The 27,179-nt window shown below is 41.6% G+C and overlaps 1 protein-coding gene across 9 annotated transcripts in view; it reads right to left on the reverse strand.

The window, feature by feature from the left end:
* Window positions 1–906: 906 nt before the first annotated feature.
* Window positions 907–27,179, reverse strand: part of LLGL2 (LLGL scribble cell polarity complex component 2) — a 36,310-nt gene continuing 10,037 nt past the window's right edge. Inside the window, exons 2-27 of one of the 9 annotated variants that reach the window (XM_074607936.1) lie at window positions 26,953–27,060; window positions 20,606–20,703; window positions 19,538–19,619; window positions 18,158–18,273; window positions 17,449–17,607; window positions 16,498–16,660; window positions 16,188–16,320; window positions 15,315–15,369; window positions 14,968–15,122; window positions 11,415–11,632; window positions 10,844–10,911; window positions 9,658–9,811; window positions 9,443–9,547; window positions 8,856–9,148; window positions 8,444–8,597; window positions 8,007–8,157; window positions 7,198–7,314; window positions 6,507–6,673; window positions 5,500–5,764; window positions 4,645–4,798; window positions 3,866–3,903; window positions 3,349–3,396; window positions 2,774–2,816; window positions 2,486–2,543; window positions 1,989–2,050; window positions 907–1,595 (exon numbers count right to left, since the gene is read on the reverse strand). In XM_074607936.1, coding sequence (XP_074464037.1) covers window positions 1,997–2,050; window positions 2,486–2,543; window positions 2,774–2,816; window positions 3,349–3,396; window positions 3,866–3,903; window positions 4,645–4,798; window positions 5,500–5,764; window positions 6,507–6,673; window positions 7,198–7,314; window positions 8,007–8,157; window positions 8,444–8,597; window positions 8,856–9,148; window positions 9,443–9,547; window positions 9,658–9,811; window positions 10,844–10,911; window positions 11,415–11,632; window positions 14,968–15,122; window positions 15,315–15,369; window positions 16,188–16,320; window positions 16,498–16,660; window positions 17,449–17,607; window positions 18,158–18,273; window positions 19,538–19,619; window positions 20,606–20,703; window positions 26,953–27,027 — 3,123 coding nt within the window. In that variant the 5' untranslated portion in view covers window positions 27,028–27,060 and the 3' untranslated portion in view covers window positions 907–1,595; window positions 1,989–1,996. The other 8 variants (XM_074607935.1, XM_074607934.1, XM_074607942.1 and 5 more) reach the window with 8 other exon arrangements.

Consider the following 27,179-nt stretch of genomic DNA (forward strand, 5'->3'; position numbering starts at 1 on the left):
GCAATAGAAACAAGGAAATAATGAAGCTAGCAGAAATAAGGAAATAGAAACTAGTTTGTGAGACCATGTTGAGTAGGAGAGACAGCTCTATAAACCTTATTAGCAATAAATTAGGTCTCAAAAGGAGATACTAATACTTTTAGAAGTATCCTAGAAGAATACTTGTAATACACCTGAGCAACAGCTACTGCAACCATATTCTCCTGCAGAATAGAAAGTGCCCACCCTAGTACTCTAGGAAAGAAAGGATCCCTCCACATTGCTGAGGAAGATAAAGACAGAACTCGAAACAAGCGGGCTTCCAAGGAGAGGTTTCTAAAGCATGCCAAGGATGACAGCTCAGCACCCAGTCTGAGAGGTTTTAGTTCTTTCTCACTGACTCTCACAGTGCTACAAGCAAGTTACAGGAAATAGGAGAATACGCTGTTCTTTTTCTTAGCTGGAAAAGAAGAAAGTGGTGTTAAGTCAGGTACAAAGGAACGAAAAAGTTTAAAGAGTAACGAACTGCTCTGCACAGTATTGCACCAGTTTGGATTCAAAATCCATTGGCTGACGAGTACAGCAGATTATCAGATCAACTGTTTCTCCATTCAGTGTGTTATTTCAAGTTATTTACGGCCAAGCTAATAGATGACCTTCCAGGGACTATAATCTGAACCGATGCCCTTTTCTGGCAACACTATGTATGAATTGCAGGACAGTGATACAATCAACTTGCTTGCCATGTGCATCTTCTCCAAACCACCACCTTGCTTAACAAGGCCACTTGATCTCCAGGAGTGCTCTTTGCCTCTACAGCTCAGAGAGGGACAGCTCCACCTTCTTCAACAGGTAAGCGGACATGAGCCTGTTGCCAATGTGAAAGAAGCAACTGATGGAAAGAATAGATATGAGAGCAGACAAGGATCACAAAAGGGAATTCAGAGTTTTATTTCCAAAAAAAAAAAAAGCAATGTAGTGTTGAAACAAAAATCAAGTTCAATTAGTTTTCCTGATTTGAATGGCTACAAAAATAGATTCTACCCAAATCCATAAAGCCAGTTAACAGTACCATAACAAACAAAACCCAAAATTACTCATTCAGATACCACATACAGCAGTCACAGGAATCTAGCATATATTATTTAATTTTTTTTTTTAAAAAGTAAAGTTCTAAAATGTTTCTGTTAAAACTGAAATACCCATACGATTTTAAAAAATTGTACAAAAAATAATTTTAAACCAGTTGGAGGTAACAGTGTGCGTTTATTAAAATCCTGCACCAAGGCAGTAACATTTATAATTTAAAACCCAGCCCAGTAGAAAAGAGAAATGTGCAAACATTTAAAAGTTAGATGTACTCAGAGGCTTGTGGTGCATCAGACCTGGCGATCCACTTCTGTCCTAATGCAAGGCGGGCTCCAAGAGGAGATGTCTCAAATGAGGCACTAAAAGGGGAGGCAGAGGCAGGCATGCATATGCATGCAAGTTGCAGCTCACTAGCCTGCGATGCAGGGAACAGTGGTGCCCTCTCCCCAGGGACGGTTTGCCCAATCAGTAGTGTTACAGCACTCAATCCAATGCCAGAAAGTCCTTGATGAATTCTGGTCAATCTGCTTTGGGATAAAAGAATGCAAAAGCCATTTCAGAAAACAGAAGTTGAAAGCTAATGAGAGCTAATGAGTTGATATACTCAACAGATTATTGCTATGAGCTCTGGCTACCTCTCCATCATGCTTCATGGTAAGATTAAGCATCAGGCAGGAGCCTTCAAAGGCTTTTTATCTCTTCCTTTAAAACTGATGCAGCATATTTACTCATGTGGTACAAGGTGATGAACAGTGCTAGTACATTACACAGGGAGCAGATCTACATCCTGAAAATTCAGACCACAATTCTGCACTATCACAAACCATTTAAATAAGCTGTATTTTACAAACAAACTCCATTCTACTTTCTGCTTCCTTTGACTGCTTCACTGGGCCTGAAATATCCTGAGCCTCACCTACCTCCTCCATTACTTAGTCCATGTCCTAATGGATTTCTTGCCAAATTTCTTTCTGCATAGCTCCTGCAATGACACAAGAAAAGATTCATTATTGCAATGCAGTATCATCCCATCCACTCCCAGCTGCTAACGGAAGACCAGGATTAGGTAGTGTCCAGAGGAAGTGCGCAGAGCAGAGCATGTCAGGCAGTCACTTATCCTTACACACCAGCAGTTACCAATCCCACCAAGCTTCCTGCATCCGTTGCCAACAGTATTCCTTTGTCTACACTTCCGTAGCCCCTGTCACCTGAACATCAGTATTCTAGGGAGACAAGGTAAAGCCCCGCACCCATGGTGGTAGCTTAGCTCTATTGTATAGACAGAATGGGAGCAGAGATACTGAACACGTCCCAGTGACAGTGTCAAGCCAGGATTAAAACTCCAGAGTCCCATCCTCGACCAACTAAGCCCATGTGGCCTGCCCTTAGATCAGTATGGGTTGACACGAATATAAACCTGTATGCGAATACTCAGAGTCCTGTTCCTTTGGGATGTGGGAATGTGATCTCTCCTGCTTTTCGGAGAGAAAGAGACAAAGCATTATTCATAAAAAATGTCAAGGGACAACATGTGAAAGAGAACCTGCCTCTCTTACTATTTCCCTTTGATAGTTTGTGGGACACACACAACCAGATTCCAGCACAAGGATCCCTACCATCATGTTGGGCATCCCCCTGCTTTCAACTAGAAATGCCCTCCCTTGCCAGACCCACCCATTAACAGCAGCAGTTGGTTGATACTCACCCTCTGCCCCCCTCCAGGGTACTCTGGATCTCCTTCAGGACTTCTGGAAAGCAGAGGGTTAAAGCAGTGAGCCAAACCAGAGGAGATCTGCTTTCAGGCAGCAGCCTAGCCACATTCCACCTTGCCTTTAAAACCTGCCTCCCACAATACGGAGGTCAGACCTTAATAGTCTCATTGCCCCTTCAACAGCATGAAGTTTTTACTGAACAGGCTGGCATAAAGGACTGAAGCAGTCATTTGCCAGAGGAAATGTTGCCAGTCCCAGTGTACCAGAGCCCCAAAGGAACAGTCTGTTCCAGCTGTCATTTTACACAAGTCCTACTGGAAAGTAAAGATCCTTCTCTTATCACAGCAGTGAATGCAGCTATGTGGAACAACCCCTGCCTGAGGGTATGACTATCTGTCCAACCTCTCACTTCTCCCGATTCACGAAAACCCACTGTTTCTACCAGTCTTGCGTAATTGCAGATCCCTCGAAACTAAGTACTGGAACACACAAAATTCCCAGCAGCTTTCTTCCTTTCCCACCCAGAAAGGCACCTGCCCTGTCAGTAGCAAGACTTCATCTTACTCACTTTCATCATTGAGTAATGCATGTTCCATCAGCCTCCCAGACTTCCTTTCTAAAAAAAAGAGTAGGAAAGCATCTGTTACCTAACAATATTTTCCCCTTTTCATGAAAACGTGCAGTTTTGGAAACCTGCAATAGAACTGGATTTATTTATTTCCCCCTGTTAAGTACCTTTTGACTTTACTGAATGCTTCACAACTAATCCTTAAAGCCTCTCCCATACTGAACTGTATTTTCCAGCAATACTAGTTTGGCTAACAGAAGATCTCATCTGGAATTTCAGACCTTATCCTCCTACAGCCTCTTCCTTCCAGCAGAAACTATGTTCCATCCTTTCAAGGCAACCTTACCACACACAACTTCCTTTAGAGCTAGCAACTACCATGTCCAGGCAGGTCACAATGTTTCCCTCCTGTCCCTCCTTACTTTCCTCTTTCTTAGGTAGAAAATATCAACTGTAGCAATAGGAAAGATGTTTCAGGTTTACACGTCACCATTTAGTACCATTATCGTTTGCTTACCATCTTCTCCGTAGTCTCCTGAACTCCTTCCTGATCCCCTAGAAAAGGAAAGGAGACAGAAAACAAACACTGACTCTGAGGCATAGGGGTGCAGAGAATTCATGTATATTCTTGGCAGCTACAAGAAGCTCCAGTGCATGCTAACTAATGGTTTGTTGAGCAAGAACGTAGGAAGGGCTTCACCACATGTTGGTGATACAGAAGCCCACAGGCATCAGAGAACATTTCTAAACTTTTGGAATAAAATTCCTATGGGATCTCCATGAACGTCAGACCTACTGCTATTTGCTTATGTTCTAAGAGGAGAGGAGGAACACTGGATTTCCCATCACAGAGCAACAGTTCAGCCTCATCAGTAACACAGAAGTATGCAAGTGTCAGGTGTCAGTCAGACACATCGTTAAGGAACAAGTAAAGCCAGCCAGAGCTTACAGTTTACGACTCTAGCTTAGGGATACCAATTCCAATGCTTCATTACTTTGTCCCACCCAGCTGTACTGCAAGTAGGAAAATCATCAGGGAGAAGGTTACATTTCCTCATGCCAATTTCTTGTAAACAAAGACTTCAAAGTCCTTTGGTTTTGGCTGTTGGTTTTTTGTGATTTTTTGGTTTGGTTTGGTTTTTTAAAGACAACATGCTCTATAAAATACAAAACTTTGTTGGAAACAGTTTGGAAAAGGAGACAGACTTCAAGAACTCATAACACAGGCTTGCTTCTATAACACAGAAGCAGATCTCACTACTCACAGTCAGTGGGCAAGAGTTTTACAGACTTTACCTGGATTTTCTTGCAGCATTCTCTATGCCAGACTTGTTGTGCATATGATTGTTGCTTGTAACTTCGGGCACGTCCACAATGCACCGGGGCTCCACTAACCATTTGGTAGAAAGCGAAAACCTCTCAAACTCCGATGGCGAGATCAGATAGAAACCTACAGATGATTGGGAATTTATAAGCAATTCTCAATTCCAAGAATCCAAAAAAGAACAGATCTCAGCATCCTCTATGTCTGGCAGAAAGGGCATGCATTTCCTCCTATGTAAATGAGAAGGAATCATTGAGGAAGATATTATCCCAGTTTCCCAAGAATTACGTTAGCCTAGAGACTGGGCAATTTAAGATTATGCTGAGTTGTAATTGTGTTGTCCTGTGCTGACAGTTATGAAAAGCAGCAGAGAAAAATGTAAAAACTGAACTACAAAGCAGCAATCCACCTTCATCAGCCATAGGATGTTAGATCCCAGTTTTGCAATTTGAGCATTGAGCCACGGGCATGTATAGGAGGCATAATGCAGCCATTTCCACAGTGACTGCTGCTTAGAGAGCCATTCTCTTGACTCCAGACAAGAGGAGAGTGGCCAGATGAAAGCTTCCTATGGGGCACATCCAACCTGTTAGCTGAAAACCACTGTATTTATTAACAATAATGGAATAAACTCACTTCTGTTAATTCTGATAATTCAAGTGTAAGTACCTGTTGGCAACTGGTACTGGCCAGAAACATATAATGGATATATTTACGTAATATTCACATGCATACACAGCCAGTTCTAAACACTAAGCCCTATAATCCCTTTTCCACTGTCTCAAACACACAACAGAGGCAGATGATATGGGAGAAGCACACCTTACCTTGGCCGTATTTGGTGAAGACGCAGGATGCAATGCCGCTCACATCTTCTTTGCGGATGCAAGGGTAACGGATCTGTAACTTAAGGAAGGGCAGCGAGATGATCTGAATGTCTCCCAGGTTAGTCAGGACAGCCAGGTCATTTTCACTATAATCATCAGTCTTGCAGCTGCCAAAGTTCGCAACCGTCACCTTTCGTACCCTACAGCCTTCCAGGGCCGTCAGCTTGAGCTTCAGTTTGGAGCTAACCTTGGGTAATGTGAATACCTGTCAATAGAAACAAGGCGCTGACATCTCTTTCCTGCACAATGGCAGCTGCCGCACCCCAGGACATCTGCTGCTCCCTCCTTTAACAATGCTTTGATTCACAGTGAATACACACAGGTGTAATCTGAGTCAACCTTTCCCCTGCTCATGGGACAAGAAGTAATCAGCCACAGTCAGTGTTAGAATCTGTTTCTGTTCTGATATCAAACAGTTTTACCCTTCAGTCTGCAAACTGTATTTCTCCCCTAGTTCTTTCAAAACCCCTCCATATTTGGCTATAAATTATTACTGAAAGAGAAAAAGGTTTACACTGTGTGCTCTTCCTCAGTAAAAAGCCAGGGCCAGCTTATAGCAAGCTACTTCAAGTCTTCTCTTCTACGATGACTAGTTAGTGTGCAAAACAAGAAGCTTTTTAGTTGCTTCACAGAAACGCTTAACAATTCCTGCTTATATACTAACCACAGCAAAAGTCCTTTCCCAAAAGCAGAAGCAGCCTTGTCCAAAGAGTATAATGTAATATAGGAATACAATTTCTGTGATCAGCATGTGCATCACTATGCTGAATATCCAATTTGTCAGCACACACCTGATTTATGGACACCCCAAACAGAAGCACTGCCCCAGGGGTGTTATTCAGGTACAGCAGAATGAGCACTCCCAAGTGCACCTTTCCACTGAGCACTGCCCAGTGCTTTCGCAAGTTTTATGCACAATCCATACACACCTCCTGGGTGATACTTACCTTAAATTGCTCTTCAGAAACCACCAGCAGTTGATGGCTGCCTTGCATATCAGGACTCTTAGAAAGGTCATGTGCTACTTCTAGGGGTTCTGGGAGGGGAGTGCTGCGTCCATCCAAGACAAGTATACCCACAACAGGAGCCCTGTGCATCAGCTGAATCTCTTTGGCTAGACAAGCAAGATAAGGAGGAAAATAAACAAACAGAAAAACCAAACAGGAGTCTAATCAGAGACACTATGTTAGAACCTCACTCATATTCTCTCAAAGCTGGAGACCTATACAATGTGGCTATTGAAACCCTGCCTAAAAAGATTTAGTAGTTAAAGAGTATTTGGACTGAACTGGTTCATGTTAAACAGTAACTATTACTACATAAAGATAGCAGGTCCAGCTGTCAGAATAAGGTACATGTGCACTGAGGCTTGATGGTAAACTTCAATGACAGCTGACACAAATTGAAATTTCTTAAGTCAGTAGGAAATGAGGCTAAGGTATGTCAGGCAGTGCTGGAGCTCACTTACCCTTCAGTTCAGTTGCTGCAGTGAGCATTGCTTAGCTCAGACACTGTTACATTTAGCTCCACTGATAAACAGTGGTAATTGAGCTACCTTGCTTTTCGTATGCAACTCTTGGTTATACTAGTGATAGCTCAGATCCATTAGGATCTTGCGTTCACACAAGGCATACTTACCCTGCTCTGCCCTGACAGGTTCATCCATCCTCCTCTCTGCTGGAGGAACACGTAAACAGAAGGCGTAGACTGTACCTCCATTGGTGCCTGCCCACAAGGACGGGCAGTGGCGCGAGCCTGGAGCAACAAGAAGGCTCATGAGAAGGCACTACCTGTGACATCCTTGGATAACTGCTTTCCACTAGCTATACACATTCTCCCTCTGTTTATACCCTAAATATCTTTATATTATGGCAGACTTGCCAGGGAAACGACAGGCTCTTAGCACTTCTTTTCCCAATACATCTCCATCAGCAGCTTTGATGAAGGACATGGCATGTGAGTAAAGGGAACAGAGTGCTGTTTCCATCAGAAACCACAATTGCTGCATCCATTTTTCATGTATTTATATCACATATGAGCAGAGTACATTTGTGCATAATATCAGTTTGGGCTCTGATGCACAACCAGCCACCACCCTCACCAAAATTAAAAGGCTCTGCTGGGGGGAGGGGTGAACTTTAGAGTAACAAGACAAAGAAAAGCTTATACAAAAGAGTCAGATACCATTCCAGCACATTTGAAAACCATACATAAAGGCTGCATCCATAGATGAACTACTAATTGCCTTGGATTAGCCAGCAGCCAGAACAGCTAGATAACAATTCTGCATGACAACATATGCTCTTGTTCTATATTAGTTTTTCAGCATAGCACAAAGTAGGACATAGGAGGTGCCAAATTTTCCTGGCAGTAAATTCTAATACCTTCCTTGGCAGGAGGAGGAAAAACCCATTTGGAAGAAGAGAGAGATGCTTTTTTCTACTCACTGTCTCTCAAGAAGGTATCAGCAAAATATAAGGTGCGCACAAAGCCAGTGAAAGAGTCTTCTGCAGACCGGGCTTCAATCTTCCGCTGGACTGGAGCCAGTTCCATTTCCTGCAATGCGTCTTGGTCAAATTTGGCATTTGCTTCTTGCACCTTCAAAGAGAGGACACGTTTTGTCAGTCAGGCAAAGACATGGCAGGGAAGAGAGACAGTAAGAGTGGCAGCAATAGAAAGGGAAAGCACCATCATACCAGTGAACAGGTATATTCTGCATAATTAACTACAGACAATACGTTTTCTCTAAAAGTGTGACTATTTTATTAACAGATAGCAGCATCAGAAGTTGCTAGTTTTAACCCTTATACCAGTAGCTACTGATACTATAGCAGGACTGCAAACCACTTCCTGCTCCAGGACCCCAAAAAGGTGGGCCCCTCACCTCTGAGGCATTTCCACTACCTCCTCGTCGCTTCCTACTAGACACCCGGCTTCTTCTGATCCGCCTGAATGATTGACGGAGGGACTTCTTCAAGGATTTCACCCGAGACAGTGGGCCTTCTAAGGCCAGTTGGTCACTGGGATGCAGTGTACACCTGAAAGAGGGAGACAGCAGGCAGGTGGTCACTGTCTACTGGGTGGCAATCCCTCCCAAGAGTCCAACAGGACACATACAAATGTTGGAACATGCTTATATATTCTTGAAGATCTAGAAGGACAGAGTCCAATGAGGCACAGCTGCTTGCTACACTGACTGCTCTTAAGAAATCGCTTATCATAACTTGCTTTGTTAGCAATTCCAGGCTATCTTTAACAGAGGATTACCACAGACCTCCTGGAAAGGGGATACTTACTTGACAAAGACCAGTCGTTTCTGCTGGTGATCAAAAAGCCCAAAACCATGACTAGTACCAAAGGCCACAAGCTTCCATTCAGAGTGAAGGGCCAATGAGGTGACCACAGCCGGTGGCTGACATTGGACAAGGACAAACGGCTGAAAACCAGCCTCAAATCGAACAGGTCCATCTCGAGTCTTTAGTTTCTCGTGACCTTTCCATCGATAGCCCTCTTGGTCCTGCAGGAGATCTGCTTCAGCATGGTCCACAACATGTTCTGCATCTTCGTCATTCAGTTCCATCACCAGTACCTGAAAGGAAGAGGACACTCTTTGCTACAGTTTTTACAAGTCAAGCAGTCCTCCAAGCTGCAGCCTTCTCAGCAGCTGCAAAACTACAGTATGTCTCAGGGCTGATAAATAGCATTAGATAAAGTCTAAAAATACAGATTAGAGAAAGCAGAGAATTGTGAAACAACTTTTTCAGCAACTAGATCGATTTACCACTATAGAAGTTAGTATTTCAAATTTTAACACAACTCCAAGTTGCACTGTGACGACCTGTGCTAAAAGCAAGATTTACAATGACTGTTTATATTTCAATACCTGTCCTGCTGTACCAGCTACAGCCAAGTACCCACTGTATTTACACAGGTAGATCTTCTGGATCCCAAGTCTAGGATCATCACTGTAAGGGTCAAAGGTACCAACCTAGGTAAGAGAAAATACACAGTGTCTGGTCTCTGCATATGCATTAACTGGGACAAGAATCAAAACACCTCAAGTTTTCAGAAAGCTTCCACAAGCAATAGCTATCTTACTTTGCGAAGTGGAGGCCATTCGTCCTCACCCAGGGTGTTCATATTGTCATTGGGATCAGCATCTGTGAGAAATACTCTCACTGTGCTTAGTTTATAAAGGAGATGCAAGCAGACACCAGATGCATCCCAAAACCGCACAGTGCCATCTTCATGCCTGTATGGGGAAGGGTTACAGAAACACACATCATACAGGAGAACAGCAAATCACCCAGAGGAGGATGATAAAACAGAGGGGGCAAAAAAAAAAAAAACCACAACCAAAGACTAAACCACACTGCTTACAAAAGCCCTGAGCTGTGCCAACTTAGAGCTTCAAGAGAAAGATATTTGGGGGGGTTTTGTTGGGTTTTTTTGTGGAGTTTGTTTTTGTTTTGATTTAGGTTGTTGGGTTTTTTTAATCCAGTTTGTTCCTGATGATCTGACACCAGTGTACAATTTAAGATTACTCCAAAAAGCACTGAAAAGGAAGAAAAGCTTAGCATACAGAAGAACAACTCATCCTGACAAAAACACTATTACTGGGAAGGAGGGAAAGAACTCAATCTTTAATCTTAGTTCTCCGGGTGAAAGCTGGTAACATTCTTCCAATATAAGGACTTCCAATGACTTGCTGCATCAAGAGTGAAGTCGGAAGAACAGCCCACTGAAATTCTTAAAAGTGCTTTGAAAAGAAACTGATACATTTTTATGCAATGAGACAGTCTCTTGCTAGCTGCTTCCACCACTTCGCTAGATCTGTTCATACTGATCAAAGCAGACAGGAGTCCAAGCAAACCTCTTTTCTGAGATTCAGACCAGTGTAAGGTAACAGCGGGGTAAGCTTCAAAACCTGCAAGACTAAGCTCCGCTTTTACATTGCTCCCTTTGAACTAGTCTGGATTACTGCCTGGACTTCTACACTGACGTTTGGTGGGGGACATGGTGGGGCAATAGATAACACATCAGAACTACAAATAAGCCAACTTTATAGGTTAGCTGTGGACATCACAACCCGTTTGCTCAGAAGTAGTAGAACCAGGTAGATTTACAAAGCCAGCAGCCCAGCTTTGAGAGGTTTTATTGTGAAGCTGCAGTCTTCTTCCTACAAGATGAGCCAACTTTAATCTCATGGGAAAGCCTCAGGTGGTTCAAAAGGAAGAACAGAAACTGGAAAGGGCTCCTTGATTGTTATCAGTTAAGTACATACCCTGTTAGAAGCAAGTCCCTCTGCGGAGGATCTGGAGCTACATTCGTGCCACCATCAATCGGCCACGGCTGCAAATACATTAAGGGAAGACTGTGACTTCCTGGGCAGTGACAGTGTGAAGAGAATATGCAGTCAGCTGGAGAGCATGAACTTCAGTGCAAGGGGCAGTGAAAAGAGTCCACGCTGTTAGCTTTTGTTTGGATTAGATGTTCCTGTTCTGACACCAGCTGTGCTTTTTAGAAGATATTCTACACATTTCCTCAAGAAGCTGTGCAGAAAGCTTCATGCTTCTAAACGAAAAGTTTGTTACGACTGACAGCTGGGAACGCTCAGACTTTCCTTCTAGCTTGTCAAAGCCTGAAAAAAAAAATCACATTTTAATCCCCCAGTGTGAGTTACTGTATTGGTGGTGCTCTGGGAAAAAGCCTTTCTCGACCCTATTAAGAGGCAGGACAACGTCTGTTGGGACTCATCCCTCCACACAGAGTCAGCAGCGCAGACCACCCACATTCTGAGCAGTCATGCTGTTCTTAAACGCATGGGAACACATGTACATTTAAAGCTGCCATACCATATTCGAGTAGTGAATGTTCTGCTTGCTCCCAGCACTGATAATCCTCTCCCACAGTTTCAGTGGGATGTTGGAGACATGGTGCGAGCAGGTGATGGCTGAGCAATGGAGAGAAGCCAGGTACGGAGGATGGACTGCTGGCCAGCCTGCAGTTTTCAAGTCTATAACTACCAGCTCTTCTTCTGCCAGCACCACCATAGCAGAAGGGTCATCAAACTCTGCAGAAATGAGATTCACTGAGGCTGAGAAAAATGACCATCCAAGGTTAATAGAAACAAGCTTCCTGTAAAGCTTATTTGAAAAATGTTATCACAGAGCTCTACACAAACATTTTTGTTGGCAAAACCTCTAAATGCTTCTGTGTTAACCAGGCCTATTGAGGCACTAATATTAATAGATTTCAAGATACTAGCAGATTCACTGCAATTCATGTTTCTTTACACCACTCCTGGGACTGTCAGAGTGACTTTTTATAGATTCCACTGCAGAATTAAAAATTCGTTAACAACATACACGGCTAAATAACACAAGCTCATGTTCACCACTGTAACAGCCACAATTCAAAGGACTTTACCTATGGCTAATTAACAACATGGGGTGGACAGACATGCATACACCCCAGCAGTGACCCATTTAGTACTGTGTTAGGACCACAGTCCATCTAGGCTAAGCTGCTTAAACACAGTAATGCCTTGGGTTCTGCAGAATGCTTCTCTGCTTGAACTGACAAGTATTTACAGTTCAGCTCTCTTACTTTTCATTTTCCTTACTTCTCATATGTTGTGACACATCCTCTGGACTTTCTTTCTTAAAGAGTGTGTACATCATTTAATATATAGTCATGTGTATATTAGACAAGATTACAAACAAAAGAAATTTGTTAATGTAACTTTACAGATGACACCTGACACAATCAATAATTAAGATTTTTCATTGTAACTAGAATTAAACTGAAAAAAAAATTAGTCTACAAGGACACTCTTGAATAATGTTTGCAAGACAACCACAACAGTAACTGGTGCGGAAAACCAAAACCACAAATCAGTTCATACCAATAACGATTAACACAGCTACAGAAATCTAAGTGAAAGCATAGCTATAGTGTGTGCGTGGGGGGGTGACAGTGAGCCATAAGTAAACAAGCAGCTTTGCACTGACCTTCCTTGCTAACCTGTACTTTTACTTCCCTTCTTTAGTTGTTTGATTACCTGGAATATACTTGCAAGAAGGCACGTCTATAAGCAAGCACATACCAACGCTGTTCACTCAGCAAAAATTGACTTCAAGTAATTAGTACTTGGCACCATTCTAGTTAGACACCCAAAGTTTCACCTCTGACTAGCCACGGTCATAACACAAAACTAATTAGTTCAGTTTCTTCATGGAAAAAGTGTTTTATATACAGTTTTACTTTGCTTTCTTCCATGCAGTCATTTGCAGTTGCCTACAGGACTTCTGAATAGAACAAATAATATCATACCTGTACTGTATTATGTACGATCAGCCCTACATTCTGACTGCTACCAATATTAACCAAATATACTGTTTTAACAATATTCTTTTTCCTGCAAAGGCACACATCCAAGCTTATTGGTTATGGCAAGAATCTGTTTTAAGCTGCTGAAGTAACAAGCATACTAAAATTTGTCATGACTGCCATACACTCATCCACCTGCTAATTTAAAAAAAAAAAAAAGAGAGAAAACAGGAAGGGCTGGCCTTTTAAAAATTGTTTCCACAGCATATTCAGGGTAGTGGAAAGTCACCAACTACCACCATGCTGCAATGCATAAGCTTTGTGCTTATTAAATTAAGTGGCTTTGGTACACAATTAATACCTTCGTATTGCCATTGCAGGGAAGACTGCTTAAGGGCAAACAAGGCAAGCTACGTAGATCCACTAAGCTTAGGCAATCAGCCACAAGGAAGCTTGTCAACCACAGAAACCTCATTTTATTGTAAAAAAACTTCCTCATCTAAGTGCAACAGCTTCAGCTTCCTGTAGCAGCTCCTGTCTGTATGCACTAGAAGTCGTGTTAACTAGTTAATTCAATCCTTGGGAAGTATAAATATAAAGCCTGTTAAGTTCAGTTACTTCATCCTAAATGACTTCTAATCGTATCCAGGAACTGAACTTTAATTAGTTAATCTCTTACCTAAAAAAACCCTCAGATTTCTTTCATCTTTAAGACTTTTGTTCCATCATCTAGAATCTCAGCTCTGACAACTTCATAGAAAGCAAAAGAGTCTAGTTTCTTTAATGATAAAAGCTAAACAGTATCTCAAGTTTAATGGCATTGTTAAGCTTGAAGGTTCTGCACATTTGGAAGACACTTATAAAAGGCAGTGTTGTGTAGGGAAAATCTAGAATAACAAACATATGTAGGCACTTCATCTCAGTCACATTCTGTCTATTTCTTTACTGGTTTTTCAGTGACTTGCGAGGGTCTGTTAAGGTCTGGGGACAGAGGCGGGGAGGAATCCAAAAGCTGTTTCTTTATGCCTACTTTCACAAGATGGACATCCCCCGGATCCATGGTCTGCTTTGTACAATAGGCCAGAAGGAGCCAACGTGCATCTACATATCTGAATGCCAATGCCTGCACAGTGTGTAGCTGGGAGCTGTCACCACCACCCCTGGCAGTACACAAGACAAATAGGTTTGGAAACTAGTCTACTAGGCTAGAAACTAGTCTACAGAAAGCCTGAGAAGATTCAGTAACAGAAGATTTGTCTACAAGTTCCTAAAAAGCATCTGGACTTCTGTGATTTGGTCTGATCCAACTTCCAATACTGCACATTTGTGGAGCTTGAAATAGCATTTTATACCAGAAGCAAGAACTACACCAGCATTAGAGAAACAGTTCTTGGGGAAAAACCTTTACAATTCCATGAAAAGAAAGAATATTACAGCTACTGTGGAAATAAGGGCAACAAAACTCTTCAACAAAAGCAAGAATCTGACAAGCTCTAAGCAAGCTGTGGAATGAGTGCTATTCAGTTTTAGAACTGTTTACATTCATGTTCACCAGCAGTAAGTAAATTAAGTTCTCTATATACTGACCCTTGGTTCTATGTCACCCTTTGCTGATTTATTACCCAGAGCCCTAGTCATAAATACAGATAGTAATTAAAAGAAACAGTGTCTCACTGGGAGTAGATTCTGCTTTTAATTATTGACTCCTTTGAAGTGCTATTTCCAAACAGCAATATTGAGATCCTCATTTCACGACCTGGTTATGTCCATCTTACACAGACGTGAGCTTAAGTGATCTTTTCTCATTAATGGCGTAAATTAATTTTTTGAGGAATGTATGGCATTTGTAGCTAGCCCATTTTACACTTCACTTTTAAATCTCAAATCTCTTTTATGGTTGGACTCAATCTTAAGGGTCTTTTCCAACCTAAATGATTCTGTAATTCTCTGTTAAAGTCTCAGAAAACCCCCAAACAACTGACCTCCTTATCATTTCATATGCTATTTATTCCAGGCAGATTTCCACATGCTTACACAGCTATTCTAATTCCTCAGTAATGCTCTTTCATCACATACCTGCAGTAGGCTCTGAACTGAAGATTATAAAGAAGTCTATCACCCGTGATGTGAAGTCAAAGGCTGTTTGCTGACTGCCATGGACAACAGAGATACTGTGCCGGTCACCATAGCTAGCCCGGGGCATCCCTCCTTGGAATATAATGTAAGGAAGCCTTAAGAGAAAGACAGAGTTAGAGTGGTGTATGTTGAAGTAAGGAGTAAGCAAAATTTCAAAGACATGAGGCAAGTCAAACTTCGACAAAAAATTCTTATTATGTTACTCTAAAGGGCTCTTACAATATTGCACACTGCACCGTGACTGACTGTTTAAATGACTTTAAACAGGTGAGACACCACGGACTTACCCATTTTTCGTTGTCTGCCAATAGATCTTGGAGATGGCCTTGCAAGGAAAAGGACCTAAGAGAATAGAGTTATTTGCCATAATTCAAGAAGTGCATCTTTATATTAAGAAGTTTATTATTCTGCTTCACCTAGGTCACCTCAGCCTCCAAGTCAAGGGGAGCCACCTGAATTAGTAGGCACCACCACCACCTCCCCAGACCAAGCCACATCAGACAACAAGTCTTCTGGGACACATTGACCACAGTACTCCTCAGCAAAACAAGGCTTAGACTCAGGGTAAGTTTTGAACTACATTGCCGATGGCTAACAGGGAGTGGAAGTGCTGTTGTAGAAGCTGATTAACTAGAAAGGATTGTTAAACACACAGACATTCCTGAAACTAATGTAAAGGTGATAGAGCTTTAGAAGCTTCTATATGCTTAAAAAGATGAGGTCATCCCCATTGGATGGGTTTCAGCAAATCAGAGGCATCATTTCATCACTGCTCAGGTCAACAAAAAGTACACTTAGCTCACTATTAATTACAGAAGATCCAAGCAACTCCTGCTGAACAGAACACTTGAACTAAAACAAAGAGCTGAATCACCAAAACCCTCCTTCATAAAGGACATAAATTAGTGTCAACACATTTTCTCTCCATATTCAGGACAGACCTCAACATTGTAAAGGAGTTTAAAATCCAAGACCAAAAAAAAAAAAAAAAAAAAAGAGTGAAATCCCTTAAGTCTAGGCTCACAATCCTTTCAAAAGGTAGCTCTGCATTTTGCCGTTAGAATTAAACAGTGGCGAGAACACAACTTAAGTGTCCCAGACAAGCTCAAAACGAGTTTGCATTTAGATGAATACGCAACCATTAAACCTCACTTACTGACCATAAGGCACAAGGTTTTCCAGAGGCTCAGGCTGCCTGTTGTCGCTGGATACTGGCCACTGGGTGTAACTTCCATCGTAGTGACAACTAATGAATTTACTGCCATCCCTCTGCCAGTAGAGGTTCTCCAGTTGCTGAAGAGAAAGACATACAATGACAGCTCTCCAGAGGGCTGTTAACCCCCCCAAAACCAACACATTCTTACTAAAAAAGAAGCCTTATCTGGCTCTCCCTGCACCTACTTGTCTTCAGGTGCCCTGAGAGGAGAGCCCTTCCTCCTCTGCTGAACTGACTCTGGATTGAATTAATACCTGGCTGCCCAGGAAATGGTGTGTCACTTTGTTATTCTGCAGGTCCCAGAGGACAATCAAGCCCCTGCTATATCCAATTAGGATCTGGTCAGGGTTCTTAGGATGTTCCCGAAGAGCTTCCACCAGTTCACATGATCGCCTGTTACAATAATCTTCCGGTACCCTACAGAAGTAGAAAACCAAGAAAAGTTTATTCCATAACCTAATATGACTGTAATAATACTTAAGGTATAAGAATGAGAAATTAAGCAACAAAAAGTTCAAACAGATGAGAATAAGTAAAGTCTTTCCAAAAATCCTTCAACCAGCAGAAAAATTTTATGTAAGACATCACACCAGGCCTGACACATGAACATGCATCCAGTCCCATTTTCTTCAGGGAAAACCCAAGGTTTACAATGAATTCCAGGACTGCATCCCAGGAGTATAAAGACAGTCCAAATCACCCACCCTATTCTCATGCGGCCCTTACAGAATAAAGGTAACATGGAAATGTTGGTAGGAAGCAACAATGATATGAATTAGGACAGTTTTTAGCAGCACTTGACTCTCCAGAGTGACAAGATCCTCATTTGGACAAAGCAGTCTCAGAAGTTCTGCCAATAGTCAAAAAAAAAAAAAAGGGGGTAATTACAGCTAAGCATAACAATTTTTGCAAAAGTAAACAAAAGGGACAGAGCAGAAGGTTTGCAGATTTACTCCAAGTGTCTCCTGCATAGTTCTGCCTATATGCTATACCTCCACAGTGGCAGTACTGGGTTGATCAGGACAGAAACTGTTACTTAACACATACCAGGACGAAAAGTTACTTTCACAGGAGTCATGCAGATTTGGACAATGCTTAACACAACAGAGAGGCCCCAGTACATAATCTAGGGTGACATTTTAACAAAGGATATGCCTGCTAATGGGATTCCACCTCTACACAGCAGTGCCTGTTTGCTCACTCACCGCTGCAGCACAGCCTCAGAGGTTATGGTCCTGTCCTCTAGCACTCTGAATGATGGAAGCTCCACTACAAAGATGTTGCCACTCTCTGTGCCAAGATACAGGACTTCCCGTGAGGAATGGGGAAGGACAGCTGTTATCTGCGTGGCACTCGGTGGTGACCTGGGGAGGCAAAGAGACTTGTCAACGGCATGCAAAAGACTATCGCTACTGAACTTGAGAGAACTAACAACTCAACAGCAATATTTTGAGCCAGGCATAATTTCTTTGAAGAAGGAAAACACTAGTTTGAAGATAAATTATGTCAGAAGACTTTTGAGCAGTGCGTGGACAAAGACCCTGGCACCTTTTTACAGAAGCCTCTCTTATTAAGTGTCCCCACAGGAGCTAAAATTAGCTCACTCAAAACTGGCAAACAATATTTTAAACTCTGACTTAAGGGATGCTTAGATTTACTTAACATTTACAGCTCCTGTACACACAGAAGCGGATGCACAACATTAAAAAAATATATCATCCCTTACATCAGTACAACACACCAAAAATGTGGTCTCCCGGGCCCTAGCCAATATCCGTTTGGTTTCCATGGGTGCCCCTTTAATGGATTCACAGGAGCAAGAGTCTGTAAGAACAGGACAAACTCTAGCTAGAATAGCAGAATTTTCTTACTTGCTTATCCCCAAACTAGCTCAAAAACACTCTTCCAGATTACCCAGGTGGCCCTTTCAATGTGAAGCGGTGCTCCTCCCGCAGCTCAGATGCTCCACTGTGCTGCTTCAAACTCCAGAGATGCAAGCTGTTATCATCTAGCAATGTCACCAGCTGGCACTACAAAACCACAAAACAAGGTTTTTTTTCAGAATCACAATATTAAATGTAACACAGTAAATCTAGCAATAAAGTTGCTGCTGTTCATAATTCTCTGCTAAAACAGCACTGAGGAGCCAGACATGGTTCTTCATAGCAGTGGGTATATACTGCAGCAATGCTGTTAGCTAACAGCGAGGGATGGTCGGGGGAGACACGAAGTAGCCTAAGGGCTGAAAACCCTCTTACATAGGACAAAGGCACAGGTTATCACTGAGGGGGATGACAAGGCTTTAGGCTCTTGAAAGAGATCAGCCTGTGCTGTAAAGCTGAGCCAGGCAGCTGCAGGCTGTTAGCTCACCACCTTCTCGCTCAGCATGGTTTGCTGAAACACACCCCAGCTTTGGGTGGGGCTGATACAGTCTACTACACCACACTCCTTGCATTCTTCATGTCCAACCTCATTCTGGAGGGTTGTGTCAGAGTCCTTTTATGAGCCCAGCCCTGCTGGCTGGATGTTCAAATTGAAGCATTTTACCTGCTGAAGCCACACCTGGTGAAACACTCCCCATGGGAGTTTCAGCTTATACCATTAGTTAAGCAAACAGACACCCAAAACCACCTCAAGAATTAAATCCCTCTCATAGAGAGGCCACTCATGCTATACTGGGGGCATCAGGCAAGAAAGTATGTGGCCAAGACACCAATCTGCCAGTCAAGGGAAGGGAAAGTGGTTAGACAGCCACCAGACATTTGGAAAATTGTGCCTTCTTATTTTTAGTTTGTGGCAATAACTGTTCAGCAATCCCCAGGAGCAAGATTCAATACCCCAAAACACAAAGGCAACAAGCTTAACAGCGGGTGAGGTCACCAGTACTATTCTGAACTTCTGAAAGTAATTAAATCAGTTCAGCAGCAGCTACTGTTCTATCTGTTCTGCAGAAGAAAGACCACTCAGTCCTACTGAAAGAATAGGGGCTGCAAAAGGTGAAGGAAGTTCTCACTTCAGCAGCAGATTGTCTGAACTATTTTGGCCTTATTACCATTCCCAATATGTTGCTTGAGATAAATGACTAATAGTTACAAATAAAGCTACTCCTAAGTTTTACTGAGCATCTCCACAGCAACAAGTGCTGCTGAGAGCACAAAATACACTGGGATAAGCATTCCCAACCAAGCAGTGTTTGAATATACTTGGTAATAAGAGCTCAGTCGCCTGGAACAAACTCAACACCTGTTTAAAAGAGGTCTACATAAGTCACAGAGGGACTGAAAATACACTTACCTGATCAGGTATAAAGTGAATCTGCATTACAGTATTGTTTTCTTCATGTAAACCCATGAACTCCACCCCAGGAGCACCATATCTGAAGAATTTGTTGAGGATCTACAGTATTTAAGATGACCCACAGGTACAATTAATAGATAAGAAGCTTGCTAGCAAGCAAGATGAAAAGAGATTAGTTTGAAACCATGTTTTACTGTTAGCAATCTGGACTGAAAAGAACCAATGCAAATCTACTTTGATTTTATATGCTTGTGGGCTGTTACACAGGCTATAGGAGAACACTGAAGTTTACTTCATCCTTTGAGCATATGCAGAAGAGGTTCCTGGACCCTGTTTTTTCTCAGAGATGTTTAGTGGTTTCCCAGACACTACAATCCTGCTTAACTAATTTGTAACCAAGAGACAGATGGCTACCGCCCGCATGTGGAGTCCAGCCTCTGAACACAAACAGCACCAGGAATGAATGATTAAGCAGGCAGAGAGAGCACCAACTTTTCCTTTCTGGGCTGAGTGATATCCCTGTTTTACGGCTTGCCTAACTGGTACTGTGCCATGGGAATCACCTTAGTGCCTCGCATATACACAAAAATCAGGCTAGACATCATTAGCTAAAAAAAGAAAAAAGTCACTACCTTCAATGTTTAGACCTTTAATGCCTGGACAGTCAAAAACTCTGGAAGCTGAAAGCATTTCTGACTTCAGTTTTACCCTTTCAAATAGAATTGCTCTAAAAAAAAAAAAAAGGAACCCTGCCCCAAATATTTAAACAACCCTGGAATTTACAACATGAAGGATTGCTAAACTTAGGCCAGATCCAGTCTGACCTTCTGCATAGCAAGAGCAAAGAATTTCTAAATGCATCAGCTCAGCTTCTGTTTGAGCTATAGTTCAGCTCTTAGCGAGATAATCCCATTCTGATCAGATCAAAATCACTTCAAACCTAGGCAAACTGTTCCAATAACCCTTGATTGCAAATTTATACTTAGTCTAACTTTTCACAGTGTCTTCAAAGTTGCATATTCTGATGGGTCAGAGAAATCTAGCCAAAGTTGTTCAAAAGAATACAGTTTGATGGCTCCTGATCGTGTTCCAATGGCCATAAGGCGGAGAAATGGGCTATAGCCCAGTGCACTGGGTTGATGAGGAAATCCATGTTCCACAGTCTGGTAGAGAGAAAGAAAAATCATGATCAACAGCATGTTACATGGGCATTATTTTATACAGATAAAAACCAGAAGTTAAATATGGCAGTCAGAAATAAAGCACTGAATGGCAGCTTTTTCTGCTGAAAAGTGTTCAAACACAGGTTAGATTTACTGAACAATTGCCTAAGGTTTAACCTAATCCAAGAACCCCTGGCTCCGCAGCCAGGATATGCACGAGTGTAACAGAAATGAAAGAGAAATATTCTGAAAACAGTAACCCAAGCAGGAATTTATGTTAAGATTATAACTAACTCTGCATAAGCACAGCTTACTCAGTCACCACAATACTTTTCATCGCTCCACATCAACTCTAGTTCTGTAAACCAACTGCTCAGCACAATTTCAAAGTCCGACACAAATACTGCATATTGTAAGGTCAGCTTTATCTGCCAAATTCCACACAGGTCAGCCTTCATGACCTCCTCTTGTTGATTGACATCAAGAAATGATGCAAAGCTATGAAGAACTATTGAGTGAACATCAGTGCTCATCAAGAAAACTAAACAGATTTCCCCTATGGGGCAGTCAGGAAAACTAATGTAACCGAAATCCATTTTCCAGACGTAGCACAAGGAACACTGGAATTTAATGAGAGCAAGAGCCTGCTAGGCCACCTCAGACTAATTCAAAGCCATTTGGTAATAAAGAGATGTCAGTCACTATCGTAGGAACCAGTGTGGTCTTTGTGGCTTGGTCTTAGTGGCTTCCCTAAAGTAGAATTTACGCTGCACCAAGAGCAAGATTTGGACCATGTTGTACCCACCACACTTAGCATGGTCAATGCATTTACACACTATGGAATAATATTCTGCCATACTTGCAGGATGCAACCAAGCTGCTTGTAAAATAGCTCAGTCAAGTTTTTAGAAGTGCTAATGTACAGCTATTATCATTGTTTAAACAAAACAAATATGCATGAGTGTTCAACAACATATAGCCACGTAAAGAAGGATTTGTGTGCCCAAAGATTAATAGGGCTACTTCTTGGGAAACATTGTTGTCCTTACAATCCCAGCTTCTGGAAAATATGTTCTTCTAAGGCAAGCTGGTCAGCTACAGAAAATGAATTTGTTATAAAACAGCCTGAGGACCACTCACACACAAAGAAAAAAGAAAGAATAAGCAGAGAACCTTCCATCTACAGAAGCAAGCACTTGCACCTCACTCTCATCATGTCTTTGAGACAGAGCTACCACATCACTTGGCTTTATGGTTTATTCAACCTAAAAGTAACACCTGGACTTTATTTCCTGCATAGCGATTTCCCAACTTAATCCCTTGCAGGAGAATCAAATAAAGCCAGTTTCAGTTCTGTGGTCACGCCATTAGCCTGAGGTGCTCCCAGCTGCTACAAAGTAGTTTAATGCCCTTTTACTGGTCCTGCTCAAAAACACAGGCACAGGCGGATACGTCTGACTCCATAGTCTGCCAGATTGCTTCAGTTTTAGCCATTTGCTCGTAAATTGTAAAAATAGGCGTCCTTCTTCTAAACCATCATTTATCCCAGTCTGAGGTCCTATTAGGGGAAGATGAGCCATTTTAGAAGATATAAAATCGGAAATACTGAAGCATTTCCCAATTTTCTGCTTGCCAACTCATAAGACTGGGCAAAGGAACAGTTACTCATTTTTAACCTTTTATATGTAGTAAATCAAGATTAGTGCTCTGGCTCCAAGATCACTGAGTTTATTTCCCTTTATGATAACTTAATCTCCAGCCTTACTTATTTATATTCTAAAAAGGTAATTTAAGTGTTAAGTTTGTGTTATTAAAAATAAATTTTGATAAGTCAATCTTTTTAATGTCACCCTTGAAGTTGTTGCTAAGCAGTCTTTGCTTAGCTATACATATAAAACTTCCTAGAAGAGACAGTATGAAATTAGGAATTTATCTATGGACTCAGAATTGGAAAGGGACAGTTTTCTAATCCAGCACAGGCAAAGAGGAATTTCTCTGTACCATCATAGCTACTGGGACAACACAGAAAAGCTTCCTAGTTGTCAAAGTTGTGGGAGCATGATACTATGGTAACACAGTTCTGGGAAGAAGATTCAAGGTAACACGTTATCTTGACAACAAATCAGACATTTAAGTGAATCAAGTGTAGGGCAATACACACCATTCCACTCACCCCCAAAACAGAGTGAAGAACTCATCAGGGAGACACCAGTGTAACTCCACTGTTAGTTTTAGCTTCAACTTGTTCACAGTTGCTGCACTGTCATGTCATCAGCACAACTAGGTGCCATTTTCAATGAAACATCAATTAGAAACTGTGTTTATTCTGAGATTTCTTGCAGCCCAGAAGATAAGGCTTTAGCCATAATTCTCATAATAGAAAACCATGATTTATACAATTCTGTAGTGCTTGTTAGGATGCCGTTAATACTAGCCTTAATATTGGCCTAATTGTATCTTGGTTTTTATGTGTTAATTTGTAAATACATTAGACAAGTCAATAAAAGCTTTAATTTTCAAGTAGGAGACCTATGAACTGCATAACCAAGCACGTACCAACCAGTCCTGATAATAGGAGGGTAATTTTTTCCACAGGTTTTCCTTCAACAGAAAATTGGAAGTACCCTCCCATCCCATAGACAAATTTGCAAAAGCTACAGTAACTATTACATCCAGGAGTAAACTGTTCGTAACAGAAGACCACTGCAGAAAAATAGTACCACATGCAGAAGGACAAGAGGAGAGTATCAGTAACAACCACAGTGCATTACCCAACTGCTTATGCAGTAAAGTAAACGTACGGGCGGCTTTTTGGCTGCATTTGACACCACCAGGGCCAGGCATTCACATTCACCGTACTGATTACCCAGATCTCTTTCTTGCACTTATTTATACACAGTCGTTAAATCACATCAAGTCAGCTTTTCAGCCGGCCTCCTTCCCTCCCCTCTCTCAGGCAGCCTTCATCAGCCAATCCTTTCACCTGCTCAGCAGGTAAACCCAGCAAGGGGGAGCAAGGGGGGCAGAAGAGGTTACAATGGAGGCTTTCAGCAGAGCTGAAATAAGAAACTAGAGTGCCCACAGTGTGCCTTCGCTCCTCAAAAGGGCCTTTGTTTCTTTGAGGAAAGGTAGGAGCTTTCGTTTTCATTTTCCTCAGACCACAGATATATCATTCTCAGTAAAAGTAAGCCTGATGTCAGCAGCATTAACTAACAGAAATGCTTCATGTCAGTCATATTTACTGCAGGAGAAATGCGGCCAAACCTAACAGTTGCTCCCAGCCCACACTAAAGCTGTGCAGGTGAAATTCAGTGCTGTCTTCCTCCTTTCATTTCTCTCCGCTTCTCCTCTCTGATTGTTTTATGACAAAGCAGAGACAAACCCAACCACAGGCAATACAAACCCTGTACCTTTGTTAATGTGCCTTTTGAAGAAACAATGAAGCCTGTATGTGTTAAATCTACTTTGCATAGACACTAATTCAGTATTTAAGGTAAGCTATCCATCACACCCATTAGCAAAGAGTTAGGAAGACTGAAAACGGGAAAAAACACAAAGCCATAAATTAAATACAATGTTCCCAGTTTGGTAACATTCAGCTGTAAGACAGGCTGGTTCACCTGTGCGTTACCCATCCTCTAGACTGACAGTGCCAGCCTGAACATGTTTGTTCTGCAGGGGTTGGACTGAGCCAAAGGCATCCAAATACTACTTCCAAAAGCAGGATAAACTTAAAGAAGTAGACTGCCAAGTCCACATACCTTATCCTTCATTCTATCCACTGAGCTAAAAACAGATTCTTGCAACAGGTACACACAAGTATGGGAAGTTCTTACTCATACAGAGAAACAGATATGCAAAGCTAAGTGACTAGCAGAATTTAGGAAGGTGTTTGTTGAAACAAACACAAGTTTGAGGACAGTTTGAAGAGCTAGTCCAGTAGTACAGTCCTTTAAAACCACCTGGACCACCTCTTATCTGGAACAGAAATGCAAGAGGGAAACAGTAAAAAGATCACAACCTATTGAAACTTCAGGGAGTACACAAAACAAAAAAATCCACCACCACCACCAATTAAAAAGACTTTTTAAATTGAAGTCCATTACTAGGTCAGCATGGCAAAATATATTCCATTATGTTAACACTAAACTTGAATATGAATGCATGATTCTACACAACTTCAGTGTAAATAATAAAATGAGGGCAGGAATCCCCAGCACTTTTAAGGTACATACCTTCCATTTAGTCACTACCAGCATCACAGGTAGTCACCAGGTAATTTCTCTGATCAGCATCTTTACAGTCACACAAAATATTTCCCAAGCAGGTTCTTAACCAGAGGTGTTTCAAAGACCTCAAATAACAAGTGTTTACAAACTTGCTCACCAGCACTAATGTGCTTGCTTTACAGGCACAGGACAAGACAAGGACGGTCTTGGCACAGAAAGTACCATCTTTCTTGGCTCCTTGAAACCACAACCTTCAACAGGTCAGAATTAAGGTCTGACTTTCCCAGATCTTCTCAGTCTACCTAGCTGTGAGTAGATGTTTATTTTATCAAAGAGTTCAAATGATCCATTATCTCTGGAAATACTGCAATGGGCACACAAGACTTGGGGAAAAAAAAAACTTTATGCAAGAGAAAAGTATAATGTAAAAGATTCTGCTATAATGTAATGGTCTAATGTTGACTCCCTTTCCAATTCGAGTTACTGTGGCTTAAAAGAGCAAATGCATTTTGCAAGGCCTTTAATTACCAAGTTGCTAATGAGAGTAAACCATTAGGAAGTGTCCAAAGCAGTTGCCTCCCTAGAAACGAGATGCAATTTTTACCTTCAGGACTAAATCAAATGGAGTCACAAATCCTAATGCCAACTTCTAATATATTTGGAAGTTTCCCTCTGCTGCAAAAGCTAGTTCTTTCAACCCTGTTTTGCATCATCCAAATTAGTCTGTCTCTGGCAGGTAAAGTTTGGCCAAACTTTCTCATAAGATAAAGGCATATTCAAGGAAGAGACATCCCTGTAATAGCAAAAGTTTTTCCAAGGTATATACAATTTTATATGCTTATAAACAATTCTGACCCATCTCTGGGTTGTCTTCTGAAGCTCTCTGGGATGTCTTCTGAAGCTGACAATGCATTCAGCTAAATGCAAGCGACTCAATCCTGGTCTTCATTTACTGAAATTTTTATTGCATCTACACTAGCGTTTCCTCATGCTAGCAAGCAGAAAATAGGCCTGAAGCACTCAAGTTCTTTTTGTCTCCCCAATAGGAGGGAGGTATGCATGGAAATGGTGTGGTTTGGTACCAAATTACATTAAATCATTCATCTCAAATATCCAAAGTTCCACTTTAAGTATGTATCTACACTAGAATTTTAGTGAATCAAGGAGGTTATTTCACAGGCTGACTTCATTTACCCATTATACTTTTCAGAAAAATTCCATTTAAACCTTGGATATAGAAAACCTACAAATATTTCTAATACCCAATGAAGGTGTAAGTAGCCATTAGCCTAGCAATGAATTAATACTAGGCATTTACAAACATGAAAGCACTATGTTCCTGGCCAGGGCTCAAAAGAAAAATGCCCAGAGTGTTGGATAGCTAACACAGCCACTGCCGTTTCCTCTTCAAATAAGGAAGGAAAAAAATTAGATACAGATTCAGGCCAAGATAATACCAAATTCATTATTAATGACCATTGTGCTGCCTAGGTGCTACTATGGTTCTACCACAGACTTTTAAATTCACATTTACAAACAGAGGTACACTTATAAACCCGAAGTAGAATCATAGACAAAGAACTGTGGCTTCAGCTGTATCACAAGCTGTGGCTTATGTGTATCTTTAGAAAAATGTTTACTTTCATAGCAGTACAGCAAAGACTACCTGTAACATAAGTAGTCACAGCACATAGCAGGACAAACTACAGAACACTCAGAGTATATAAAAGCTGCTGCGAAGATCCCTTCTTTCAGCAAGTGCCACTCAACAGCATGACAATATCCTTTTTCTTAAAAACTAAAGCCAGGATTGAGAACATGCTTGTGAGCTTGAAGAAAACTAGTCAGGCACATTGGGGAAAAAAAGGACAGAACTGAAAAGAGAACAAACCACCCCTCCTAAATTTAACTTTTCCACCCACACTCAAGTAGTTTTCCCTTCCCTTTACACTGTGCAGTGGCTCAGGATAGATTTGCCTTGCACGCATATGCCTCGAAGTTTGAGGAAAAAAAACTGTACCTTGTTAAACTGGAAAAGGTCGCGTTTAAGCCTCTCTCTCACTGGATCATGTCCGGGTCTTAAGAACCTTCTCATCTTCCTCGCTGTAGTATCTTGGCACCAAAAATCCTAACAAAAAAAACAAACAAACAAAAAACAAAAACACAAAAGCAAAGCCATATAAACAAAAGCAGCCTGAGAAGAGAAGCAAGCAGAAGTAGGTTATTTATTTTGGTTTAGCAGGTAAC

The sequence above is a fragment of the Larus michahellis genome, chromosome 14, assembly GCF_964199755.1.
Source record: "Larus michahellis chromosome 14, bLarMic1.1, whole genome shotgun sequence".
Classification (NCBI taxonomy): domain Eukaryota; kingdom Metazoa; phylum Chordata; class Aves; order Charadriiformes; family Laridae; genus Larus; species Larus michahellis.